Source organism: Liolophura sinensis, chromosome 8 (assembly GCF_032854445.1).
Source record: "Liolophura sinensis isolate JHLJ2023 chromosome 8, CUHK_Ljap_v2, whole genome shotgun sequence".
Classification (NCBI taxonomy): Eukaryota; Metazoa; Mollusca; class Polyplacophora; order Chitonida; family Chitonidae; genus Liolophura; species Liolophura sinensis.
The window spans coordinates 34,039,328-34,053,352 of NC_088302.1; the positions used below are offsets into that span (position 1 = coordinate 34,039,328).

Consider the following 14,025-nt stretch of genomic DNA (forward strand, 5'->3'; position numbering starts at 1 on the left):
AGTGGCCACACAAGCGTCATCGACTGCTTTAATATTGTCACCAATGCACCACTAATAGTGACACATACAAATTCCCAGTCCCAAGCTAAAATCTTAATGTAGTAAGGCCAATGAAAAGACATACATTTTATTTAAATGGAGTGAGGTCATTGAAGAGATGCAACTTAAAGGAATGAGGTCATTGAAAGAAAAGCATCTTAATGGAGTGAGGTCATTGAAGAGACATTCATCTCAATGGGGTGAGGCCATTTCAAGATATGCATCTTAATGGAGTGAGGCCACTGAAAAGACATGCATTTTATTTAAATGGAGTGAGGTCATTGAAGAGACATGCATGTTAAAGGAGTGAGGCCACTGAAAGAAATGAGACTTAATGGAGTAAACCCATAAAAAGACATGCATCTTAATGGAGTGAGGCCATTGCAAGACATGCATCTTAATGGAGTGAGGCCACTGAAAAGACATGCATGTTAAAGGAGTGAGGCCACTGAAAGAAATGCATCTTAATGGAGTAAACCCATAAAAAGACATGCATCTTAATGGAGTGAGGCCATTGCAAGACATGCATCTTAATGGAGTAAGGCCAATGAAAAGACATGCATCTTAATGGAGTGAGGCCACTGATAAGACATTCATCTTAATGGAGTAAACCCATAAAAAGACATGCATCTTAATGGAGTGAGGCCATTGCAAGACATGCATCTTAATGGAGTAAGGCCAATGAAAAGACATGCATCTTAATGGAGTTAGGCCACTGATAAGACATTCATCTTAATGGAGTAAACCCATACAAAGACATGCATCTTAATGGAATGAGGCCATTGCAAGACATGCATCTTAATAGAGTAAGGCCAATGAAAAGACATGCATCTTAATGGAGTGAGGCCACTGATAAGACATTCATCTTAATGGAGTAAACCCATACAAAGACATGCATCTTAATGGAATGAGGAGTAAACCCAAGACATGCATCTTAATAGAGTAAGGCCAATGAAAAGACATGCATCTTAATGGAGTGAGGCCACTGATAAGACATTGTTGTTCAATGCCATATTTATTGAATTTTTCAATTACATCACACAAGTGTCAAGTTGGCCGAGGGCTTTCCCACCAATGTGACATGATTTTATTTATGTATTTAGAACAAATTTTGCAGTAAACTTTAGCCACACAGACTGCATCTAGAATATCTGTACATACACCGAATTTCGCAGGCAATAGCTACACGTGTTATTACATGGTCCTAATCCTGCATTATTTTCCGGACCTCACTCATTGTCTCCCCTAATCTCAGGGGGGCGCTAGCAAATTCTGTTTTCTGCCATGCAATACATGTAAACACCCATGCTGTTACAACAGGCCTAACATGCTAAGCGAGAAGTAGGTCACTTAAAATAAATGACCCAATCAAGGTATGCTGTGAGACGCTCTCTGATGATATGTTTGGGCAGCCTGTAGGAAGCAATCGCGCACTTTTCGTTTAAAGGTCTGCATTGAAGGTCAAGCATCTTGAAGTGAGATTTGCGGGTTATGAGAGAGACAAGTGTCCACGTGTTGGCAATATCATTATAAAGAAAGTTCACATCAAGAAGCAAAGTTTTGCATCAGATACATGTGCCAAGTGCTTATTTTGACTTTAAGTTACATAGGCAGTCGCAATACAGTTGTGTGAAATTTACAAATAATAAAAACATGTTCTACACTGTCTTATATTGTACTCCCCATCATTTTCAAACACCAATAAATGCTTGCACTGTACAAAATTGCACAAAACAACAGCAAACTTACCTACATAGCCTTTGTTCACTGGAACTGTAGTACACAGGTAATGATCAGACTACAACAGAAAGGTCAGATCAATCTACATGTCACTGAGTCTGTTTGCTGGGACTGCTCTACATATACATGTAGGTAAATGTATTGATGACTGATTGAACTGATAAACATAAGAGCTAATCTATCAGTTTTTATACCAAGACAGAAATCCTGTGAAAATAGATAATGATCAAACTGAAATCAAAACCATATCTGTTCATCTTAATCATTTAAATATCGGGACGTTGGGCACGAGTCACTCACCCCCCCTACCACCCTCACCAACCTTTATACGTGCACATAAATATATGTCTATACATACAAATTTAAATTTATAAACTGACAAAGCTGGTGATTTAACTGATCATATTGTGTGCCCTGTTTATGAAACTTGCTATTGGGGTATTATATACATGTACTCACATATGCTGGCCTAGCTCCTGGCATCTTGATATCCAGTGTATGAGTGTTTTTGACCTGGCCCCTGATAGAAGGGACCATCATCAAACTCCATAAAAACACAACTATGTATAGACTCTCCATGGTTGAATGATGCAGTAATAAAAACAAGGCGTATTAGAGTCTATTCGATGTAAATGATATATGGGTATTGCTTAATCCTCTTCTGTTGTGAATTAGTTTTAGCTGATCGGAATTTCTGCACAGATTCTGACAATTTCTCAGGATGTTGTTGATTGTCCTAAAGCTTTACAGCAGCCCCTGATTTGTTTAGAAATCCCATCAGCGTAGTGTTGATCCTGCAAATGTGAAGATGACCTGTTCAGATCACACAAGCCATGTGCAAATATCTGTCATTAACAAAGGGGACAAACACCACTGAAATACAGCATGAAATTTTCAAAATAAGATCACTTTGATGGTTTTGTATGTTTTTTTAATCCTCTTAAGAAAGGCCGTCAGAAAACATGTACAAAAACTGTGTATAAGGGCTGAAAACAAAGAAACAAAGGCGAGAAGGTGCAGTTTAACAAAGTATGTTTCAATGATCATTATCAGATGCTGAAGGATTGATTGGTGTTTTACGCTGTACTCAAGAATATTTCACTCATACGACAACGACAGATGCTGTAGGAGAATTTGTTTTTATTAAAAGATATGTCTTCGGTACTGGAAAAATACTGAGACAATTTTTTGATGCAATTTGAAAACATCTTTTTACAAACTTTCAAACACGTGGAATTTCAGGACTTTAGAACAACACAGTATAGATTAGCTGTACATGTACTGTAATTCCTCAACCTTTTCACATTGTTGCAAGGTGTTTATTCAAGCATATTCTGAAGACATTATTCTGTGTTGAATGAACAAAATTTACTTTTTGTGAAGCCCAGAAATTGACCAATCAAAACAATGGAGTTTAGACCCCAAAATCAAATTAAAAATGTGCATAATTGCACTGAAGGTCACTTTTTTTTTTTTACTAACAATAAGCATACATTACCCCATAATTTTTAATGTTCATAATGTGTATTTGGTGTTTATACGTTACCTGAACTAAAATCAGAACCAGAGAGTACATGTACTTTTGAAATAGTAGGAAACAGAAATAGCCCTTACCTGATTTATGTGGGGCTGAGCTTCAACAGGTTCAAGTAAACAAGATGGGGTAATGTTCAAAAGAGGTCATCCAGGGCAGAAACTTGACAGCTACAAATCAAACCACAACAGATGTATACCTGTACTTGTAGGATCAAATACTATTAGTTTAAAATTCTGTCAAAAATAAAGAACTATGTACATGTAGTTCCTATATGTGTGCAAAATATGAGAATGTTCACCTGATGGAGAGGCATGATCAGTCAACAGGCTTCTGGGAGACATGTAAATTACTGCTAAGTTTGTACTCAGTAGTACCACTCAAGAGCTTCATACAAGTCTATGTCACTTGTACATTATACAGACCTCTATGTAGATGATATAGCAAGTCGACCTGTGACAGATGGGACGAATATTGATCACAGGTTAACATCAGTAAATCTTCATGTTGATTGAGAGTCAATTTAATTCACTGGAACTTTGTCCAATGTTGACAATAAAACATCCTATCAGCATCAGCATCACACAGAACGATGCCTTTAACAGTCCCAGCTGCCTTGACTTATTGAAGAATTCACAGTACCTGAGGCCAGATAGCTGAACCACCTTCACTCCATTCACTGAATGGAAAGAAAAATTAATTTCACCTAACGCTTTATTACATTATTTCGATTTCCAAGTATGTAACATATAAAAATTGTTGGGTTTTAATTCCACCTACTTGTAATGATACCTGTACATACAGGACCACATACATGACATGTGACTAACTTTTATTAAGTTCACAAAATTTCTCGATAAATGTTAAATATACCTTTGAGGGAGGTTGTGCAAATGATGGAACAGCCAGCACAACATGAGATTTTAACGTGCCCTTTACATACGTTTAAACTGGTGCAATATTAATTACGCATACATTCTCTCTACAACTGACTGTTACATAAATAATTAATAAAAGAAAATACATCCCCTTTTTATAGGAGTGATCTCACATTTACGATTATAAACCGGAAATTAAGAGCTCTGTCTCCAGGTGTTTTGTGGTACAAATATGTTTTATGTAAACACTGCTCTGTAATGATCAAAACATATGGAAGACTGCAGGCCACATTTATTTATACATGCATGTCTTTATTTTGCATAGGTTGCTTTATACACATATGTATCAAAACATTACCTTTAACTGAAGAAAACTTTGATAAAATTCCCCCTAAAATATATACAGCTAATAAATCATGAGCTTTGCATTCCTTTTTTTTTTTCTTTTTCAAACATTAATATTAAAATGAGATGATGAGATGACTTGTCTGTAGACAATGTTTGGCCATTTACCCCAAATTAAAAACAAAATGTTGAAGAATCATTCAACAATGTATGTATCAGTACAATCTTATTTCCTTCAAAGTGTCACAATGGCATTTTTTTTTTTAAAGTCTCCTATTTCCCTAAATCAACAGATGACAGACAAGAGAAGCCTATGTATGTAACTAATGTAAAACTGCGCTCACCTGATAACCCTGTCAACCAGCCTTATGAAACATGTACATATCTACCATGAGGAAACTATGTATTTTTCTTTCTGTTCCCAAAACGTAAAGTGCATGAACATGTAAATGCTAAGAGTTACATCCAGAATTTCTTGTCCTTATTCACAAATGCTAATGACATAAAAACTAGGTTCATCATTACTTTGAACAGTACTCACCGGGACAGAAATAAAATAATAAATTCATAGAAATAAGCTCTAAAAGAGGAAATAAGTCTTAGACCAGTAATTTTTGCTTTTGATCTTATTTTAAAGTTTAAATTTTATTAACAGTTGATGGGTGAGTAAGAATGATTTATTCAATTCTCACTGATTATTGTTTTCAAATACTAATAATATTTTGGTAAAGATTTTTCGCGTCTATACAGCATATGTAACTCGAACACATAAAAATACACCCTCAAAGGACTCAAATAGCACACAGATATCAAATCTAAAGCTTTCTTCTTATTATTATTATAACAGACAGAAGTATTACTGTAGTAGAAAACCCTTCTGTTTCTAATTCACTCACATAAATTTCAACCACTGTCATTAGGCTATAGTACAGCGTTAAAATACTATTGAGGGCCAGAACATATAGAACAGAAATAGCCCCAGAACAGTCAGTGCCCATTTCAGCAGATAGCCTACCATGCACTGTATCTTTAATAGTACAATATTTAAGTGGAAATACATGTTTGCCACCAGCGGCAGTTCTCAAATTTGTCAGCACTGTAAAGATATATCAATCTACATGTAGGCAACATGTATCCGCACACTTTTTATAGACTTCACCGCAGAATGTTCGAAGGCAAGTCAAACTTTTCATTTGTTTACAATCAGTTTAGATATTGCACATGAACAGTTGAGCTATGACAAAAATACAACAAATTCAACCCTCCCTAAAAATGATCAGAGCTTTTCATAGATATTAACACTTACAGTGCACAATTCTATCATGCGGTGAACCCAAAACAAAAAGGTTAAAATGTAACGACAGATAACATGAAGCAACATACCCACAGGAGAGATTAAGGATTAATTGATCTACTCCTCTAGGCTGTTAAAATGTTTACATAATGACCAAGCTATGGACAAGGGGCAGAGAAATGTGCTGAATATGGCAGAGAAATGGCAGAGTAGGGTTAAAAATAGTTGTGCTTTTCAAGAAACTGGAACAGTCATACAGCACATTTGTTGCACTTTCAACCTAGAGTAGCCATGAGAATTAGAGCATGCTGTATTGCTGTAAATAGCGGGTGTGTTCAGATTTCCCTACCCCATACAGATACGACAGATGCCACAGAAGACCGGCACAATGTAGGACTGGTGTACGTGTTACACAGCAGGATATTAGAAACCATACAGATAAACAGGCTAAATATTCCAAACCTACAAGCACACACAAACACACATCTTCTTGACGAACAAAACTTATTCACCAAACGCATGTGCAACTAATTTGCTAGGTGTTTCAAGTGACAGAACATTAATTTTTCATTTCAGCTTTATTGAGAATGTGAAAACTTTTATTTATTCAGAAACTAAGAAGCAGTTTAGAGCTCTTCAAATCACCTTCATTTTGGCAATATAAAACCATTCATGGTTCAATAGAGTGGTCCAAGGCTCACACAAAACAAACACCTCTCCCCACCCCCAATCCAGACAGAGCAGATACAAGTTATATAACTAACACAGTAGTTCTCAGACCCAGATGTTTAGGGCATCAATTATTCTTGAGTGCACAGGTCTAAGACCTATTATTCATTTTAGCATTCAATTTAAGACTTGATTATTTATTATTCATTTTTATATGTTCTATATTGTACATACATATCAAAATACTACGTAATAAAAATATATCATATATATATATATATATATATATATATATATATATACAATGTTACAGGTGTCTCTCTAAGAAGGTCACTGCTGATGAGAAAAAAACAAAATAATTAAAACTGCCAGATTCATCTACGGCATGTTACTTAATAAATAATGGCTTCATTCATTTGTGTGTACAGTATGACAACTGCAGGTGAAACGGACGTGTCCATCTTTTTTGGACTCTGCCTGCAACCTCATTCCAAAACAACTGATACTTTTTTCATTACTGCAGTTATCACACCATGTTAAGCAGCCGGAATGAAACCATTCTTTCCATTCTAACACATCACCTGTTCTAAATTTCAGTTTTTATTACTTTCCACTTTCCCCTTTATTTTGAATACACTTCTCTTGACTCGATCCTCCATTTCAATGACAGCAACTGGAACAATCCTGCTAAATGCTATGAGATAACTCTTGGGCATGTGTTCCATTAATTGTTGCATGAAAAAGATCACTACTTTATGGAAGATCTGAGAGAGGTCAGCTACACATAAGTGACTGTAACACAGAAACTACTGCCTGGACATCTATCAAGGCTACAGACTCAAAAAGAAAACGTTTCAAGTTATACAAAAATATACAATAATTCTGAACCCATTTCTCGGACCAAACAAAAGAAAAATGCAACCGTCACTGCTGGTCTGGGAAGCCATTTTTAGTGGATTACCTACATAGGCAGTAATTTCTATGTAAATGCGGTCATGTATGAAATCAGGTCTTTTATACAAGTCTGGTCTATCATTCTGGTCTATAAGCTAGCCCCTAAAGCAGACAGGGAGCAGAATGCCATTTTTACTGGATATAACTTGATGAAATCACTATATGTGTGTACCAATGTGAAACGTATACATTACATAATTTATAATTATTCATATTTATAGTCAAAGGGAAAAGAATTTTATGTACTAAACATGTATTTAAGCAAAGTGTAGAATTCATTTTTAAATACATGGTAATGAGGTAAAGTGGTAAGGGTTAACTTTCACCTTGGCATATGTATTTGAATTCATTAACACTTTACACTTAAAAGCATTATATTCGTACATGTAACATTACTGCCTTCACTCCTCTTTTATGTTACTGAAGTCAATTAAATTGGGAGGATTTGTAGTGATAGATTACAGCAGTTACAGGACATACGATAAAGACAAAGTTTGACCCCCCCAAAGTTGGATAGAGGCAAATAAATGTCATAAAATTTGATGTGTTGCTAGTTATACTTTCACAGAGGCATATCATCCTACCCATATCTCCCAGATAAATCTAAAAAAATCCTTCTATCATCAATAGAACTCTCATACTCAAGTAAAAAGTGCAACTTCGCCATGGGCAAAATTATAGATTGTTTAGCATATATGTATTGTCTCCTTGAGACCTAGTCCTGTAACCTCCTAGTCAGATATCAAATTCAAGTTTCTCAGGAAACAACAGGATATAGGTGGTACCACTGATCTTTCGTATCGTTTACATTTCAGGAAATGAACATGGAAATGTCCTTATTCATTAAACAGTCATAAAAGAGATAAATAACACTACAAGACACATCTAATTAACAGTAATGGTTGAACAAAATCACCTTTTTCTTAGAATTTTTAGATAATTATCATGAATGTATTTTCCCTCACTATTCTTGTGTCACTTTTTCATTTATTTTCACACAATAATTTTTTCAGACTTTCAGAAAAAAGGACATAACAAAATCAACGTCTATGTTCGAGTTTACTAGAATTTATAGAAATCCATATGTACATGTAGCTCTACAAATGTAAATTGCACTAAATGTAATAAACAGTCTATAACGTGTGAATTTTCATCAGATTATCAAGTCTGCGGAATCTTCTGGCGGCCGTAAATCATGAGATCAAACAGCTACGCCAAGGTGTCAGACAACGCTGAAAATGAGATAATATCTCGCTGGTACACATACATTGATTAAATGACACAACATTACATCTAATACACTGAGTGTGTGTGTACACAAACCATCACATCTCAGCCCATGGCTCCAGCCATCACATCTCATCCAAGAACCACCGAAAATCACCTCCAGCTTCAAGTTTCTGCATACTTACAACGGCGGTGGGATATCTGAAGACTCCACTGGGAGGGGATGAAGATCTTGGCGAGTTTTTCTGTTACAATCTGCTGTTTTTGCCTCTTTTTGAGCCACCTTCCAGCCCCATGTCAACACTTGACGTTCTAATCGCGGTAGCGCCACTTCCGGGGTGCATCTCTGTTAAGGGGAAGTAACTCTCACAAACATTCCGTCAGATAACGCCTAGGCTGTAGACACAAAAAGCTAACCAGTAGAGGGTCGCGTGTGACTTTGTCATGAATATTCATAAGTATTCCAGGGTAGTGTAAAAATGATGACTTCACTTAACTCTTGGAAAATCAAATTCAATACTTTCATTTTGTCTCTGTGCATAAAGAAGGAAAATCCAGTGTTTATGAAGGTTCACATTTACTTATAAACCTCTGTAATTGTTTAACGCCAGAGTACATGTAGGCTACATGTAGGCCTACTTTGCGTTAGACTTTCAGATCACGAGCAAGCTCCCGTGCGGTGAATCCTCTCATTTTCTCTCTTAGGCCCAGTCTTAGCAAAAGAGTAGTACCATGTGAGGTGATTTATAACTAACCACTTCTAGGCCTATTAGTCATGATTGTTTGGGTTAGTAAATTATTTGAACGATCTCATTCTGTAAAGGATTTATAAGAAGTCACTTGGTAAAGCCTATATGCGATTTAAGCTGGGTGCAGAGGTTCAATCCCAAGTCGAATCGTGTCTTAGGCCTTCGAAAATTGTCAGTCTTGGCATTGGTGATGGTAGGATACTTTAACTCACAAGGGATCGAGTCATACGTATCTAATATCTTCAACGCAGCGTTCCAGGGAAGCAGCACGAATATATGATATGACTTGAATAAAATTGAAAGCGATGTAGGCCTACGTTTCAAGAATGAAAAAACAGAAACACTACGTCTAGGTAACAATCTGACGCTTCGAAGCTTAGGAATTCCAAGCTTATATGCAATTTATACTTCGTGAGATAACTGTAAGTCCTGCAAGTATAAGACTTTTTAAAGACTTGCTAAAGGCAAAGAAAACACTAGAATAAAGTACCGGTATTAACCAGATGAAAAACCATTAAACACTGTCTAGGAAAATAGTTTGATTTACATTTTACGTTCTCAGAATTTTTCTAACCAGTTAAAAATGCATTTAAACATAGGATTCTATCGTGGTCTGTTGAGACAGACCACGACAGAGGGACCATCCGCGCGTTGCTGGCAGACCTTCCAACGTAAGACCAGAGAGACGCCAGCTTGATCACTTTAGTGAGAGGCTTCTGAGGCATTTCGCTGCGCTGGCAGGATAACCTTAGCAACGGAGGCCTCAACAGTTTGAGTATATACGCATGTTTTGTATAGATATATGTGATGCTTTTTAAATGGTATGGACACATAATTCGATTAAAAAGTGTTGGTTAATTCAGGCCCGTCACTGCTTGTACGGACTGTCTCGTTAATGGTTAGAGCGTCCGATTCAAAGTCGGGAGACAAGAGATCAAACCCAGTTAAGTCCAGCCTTAAAAATAGTACTTACTGCTACCTCGCCAAGAGCTCGGTGAGCATTCTAAAGCAAGCTACGAAGGGTAAATGGTTAGCCGTGTGTTAGTATCCTGTGACTGGGTAGGGTATAATGTCAGATGTCTTCGGCACCACTTTGGCGTCATGAATTCGCCCTGCCACAAGAAAACACAGTATAGGCCTTACAGTCTCTGTTGAAACACCCTGCAAATCCCTGTGCGGGGATCTGGAGACCACTAATCCACACTGGCCTATGGAAACGAACCTACAAACACCTAGCCGATTAAGACTGTTGATGCCGCTTCATATCAGAAGTAGGTTGATCGTGGAGGTAGAATCTTTGACAAGAGCGGAACGACTATCACAGTCTATTAGGCGAGGGTCCAAAGGCCCCCTAGGCCCCGGAAGCTCCGGGACATTAGATCGCAGGAGAGAGAATCTGAGTGATTTCGAAGTGTTTCGAATGCAGATTTGGACAATGTGTACACATTCATTTTCACATTAAAAAAACAAAAACAACAAAAAACAACTCAAGTTCAGCTTATGTGGGGTTGAAAACAGGCTGTCCCTGAATACATAGTTTTTATTGTCATGGGTTCCAGAGTTACAAACAGTACAAATAAAACTGCGTCATCTGTCTTGTCCACCGGACGGAAATGGCTACTGCTGCCTGCGCGGTACGATTCAAGAGAGGTACTTCTGTAAAAAAACACGCCGTCTTCCACCGGGAAGAATATGGAGTGGTTCACATAACAGAACATGTCTAAATAGGCCTATATACTATTTAGTAAATTGGTACGAAATTGAAATATATAAGCTACAGCAAATATTTGTGGAATGAATGTTAATAGCTAGGTAAGAAATATTCTCAGATATATTCTCAGTTTTCTCAGATTCTCACTATAAAGGCCAATGCACAGCTTGTGCCGGGCACTGCAGTTTCAACCACTCATAAACCTGCCGTCATATAAGTAAAATATTCTTGGGTACTACATTAAACATCAATCCAATATATACTTGTAATAACCCAGACCCAGATGTGATCACGATTTTACAAGACTCAGTATCTGTGCTGTTTCTTCGAGATGATCTTAAGGGTCTTATAGATGGTCATGAAGCTCGTTGAAGATACTACTAATTGGACATAGGCCCTATATAAGTATATTCAACTCGCTGTGCGGGTGAAAATTTATGCGTCATGTGGAGAAGGTCGATAGTTACTTGCCAAAGTCCCGTGGTTTTCACCTTGAGCTGCACACTGTAATAACGAACAACGTATGTATTTTTATAGTGAAATTTGCTGGCAGTAGATTCTACAGTTCATTTTCTTGTAAATAGGCACCTCTCTTCTGACTGTACACAGCCAACTGCAGCTATACTTGCGTATAGATAATAATGTAAATCAAGATAGTCTCATGTTTTTTCGGAGCTAAAGAATGGTAGATGCATATGAAAATAAATCAAATATACAGAGACATTCTGTGAAGTTCTAGTGAATAATCCTAGCTAAACTGATAATACGTAATTCGGTGCTATACTGTATTTCAGAACTGTAACATTAGTATATACAGTATATTTTTGTGCATCTTCTCGTTTTGGCCAGAAAAACAGTAACTTTAACTATAAGCACATATAATATTTAATGGCATTATCATGGAAATTTCTGCCCCATAGATGAAAATAGTATCTAAACAGCAATAAAACTGAAAGACTGAAAAGCATTGCATCCTTGGAGACATTTCATGATACCTTGTCTGGCATTTTCACCACAACATACATGTGTCCCCAAATTCCGTTTGTGAAAGTGACCATGCAAACTTCGCATGGTTCTGTAACGTTTTTTCATATGTTGATCTGTACTATATATTGGTTTCCAATTAAGCTAACCGCGCAAGTGTGTCATTTAATAGTCCATCTAAATTATCTGTAAAAAATTGCACCCCCCCCCCCATCAATCCAAATATTAATTTAATCAAACAAATCATGTGCAACCAGGATATATATGTGTAAATACCTTTTCAGAATATAAGATAGCTATATTTTGAATGCTCATCCATCTATGTATTTGATCAATGTAACATTTATCTAAGCCTAATATCCGTTTTCTAAGCCTAATGGTCGTTGATGACCACATTTCTTCCACCAGTATGTTGTACATATGTGTAAGTCAAATACGGACAAAATCTTCATCACCGTATATACATGTAACTTGCCCAAGGTCGGTGATTCATCCCGGCCACAAAAGATTCCTAAACCAATAAATCTGACCACCATTGTATAAGTGAAATAGTGTTGAATATGGCGTTAAACAATGAAAACTCAAATAAATATGCAAATAAATAAAGATATGTATGCAGCTGATACAAACATTATACTCCATTATATGGTTTACAGCATATTGTTATGACTTCATGCACTTTAAACCATGGAAGCTGGATAAGGCCGTCATTGTACCATCTTTCCATCGTCCGCCGATGGCACGATGATGGGTAGCAATGGCACGATGGCACGAAGCGGTGACACGATGCTAGCATCGTACTATCGCTTCGTGCCATCGTGTCATCTCTTCCTGCCATTGTGCCACAGCCACCCAAAGAATAATCACGTGAACAGAGCACTGTGGTCTTTGTGTTTTAATTTTCCGCAACTGATACTTGTGCAAAATTACTCATATTACACATGCACCCATATGGGTTTGTCGGGTGTTTACCTTTCAGCGTTTACACACAGTTAATCTGCACAAGCTCGGTTTCGACAACAAGAACATTATCTCGGGTGACGTAGTATAAAAAAAAAACAGTGGCATGCTGGATATTGGGTGGAGTTCAGGATGTTTTGACGGAGTGTGACATCTGTTACCTAAACTTCTATCAACTTAAATCTAAACCCTGTTTTTCCAACTCTTCCATATTAGACATTGTTCGCAGGTCTCACGGCAGTATGGTTTTAGAACTGGGTATAAAAAACATTGTAGTCTATTCGCTGAGACAGTAGTGTAGACTGTGTTACTGCGCGGAGATTTGTTCTAAGAGATGTTGGTGCACCTATTGTAAAACAAACTCGTCTTCACTGTTTAGCATGCAACTTATTCTTGAATAATTATAACGTCACCCGAGGTAATGAGTTCTCGGCGTTGAAAAGAGGCTTATGGAGTTTAACATAATGAGTTAGGTTTATTTTTTTATTTATTTGATTGGCGTTTTACGCCGTACGACGATTTCACGTATACAACGGCGGCCGGCATTATGGTGGGAGGCAGAGCCCAGGGGAAACCCACAACCATATGAATTAGAAAAAAAAGTATTCTAACCTCTTTCTAACTGAAATGAACAGACTATAGTAATAAACTGTATGTTCCACAATACAAAACATCACTTGTCATAAGGCCTATGGCACGATGGCACGACTCGATGACACAACGACACAAAGCGATGCCATCGCCGAACGATGATACGATAGTACAACTGATGACCTTATCCGGCTTTTATCTTTAACCATTTAAAGTATATAATACTTATGAAAAATAACCAGTCGAATTAAATGATTAATATAAATAAATATAAAGTCTACCCCAGAATCATGAAGCTGTCTTTAAGTCAAAGAGTCTTATCTTGGGGTATGATTCCTGAACTCAAAATT

General features: G+C 37.0%; 1 protein-coding gene across 2 annotated transcripts in view; it reads right to left on the reverse strand.

The window, feature by feature from the left end:
• Positions 1-8,989, reverse strand: part of LOC135474068 (peptidylglycine alpha-amidating monooxygenase-like) — a 37,502-nt gene extending 28,513 nt beyond the window's left edge. For both annotated transcript variants that reach the window (XM_064754067.1, XM_064754066.1), the window contains exons 1-4: positions 8,866-8,989; positions 3,394-3,483; positions 2,239-2,573; positions 1,789-1,837 (exon numbers count right to left, since the gene is read on the reverse strand). In XM_064754067.1, the coding sequence (XP_064610137.1) occupies positions 1,789-1,837; positions 2,239-2,358 (169 nt within the window). In that variant the 5' untranslated portion in view covers positions 2,359-2,573; positions 3,394-3,483; positions 8,866-8,989. The remainder of the gene's footprint in view (positions 1-1,788; positions 1,838-2,238; positions 2,574-3,393; positions 3,484-8,865) is intronic.
• Positions 8,990-14,025: the final 5,036 nt, after the last annotated feature.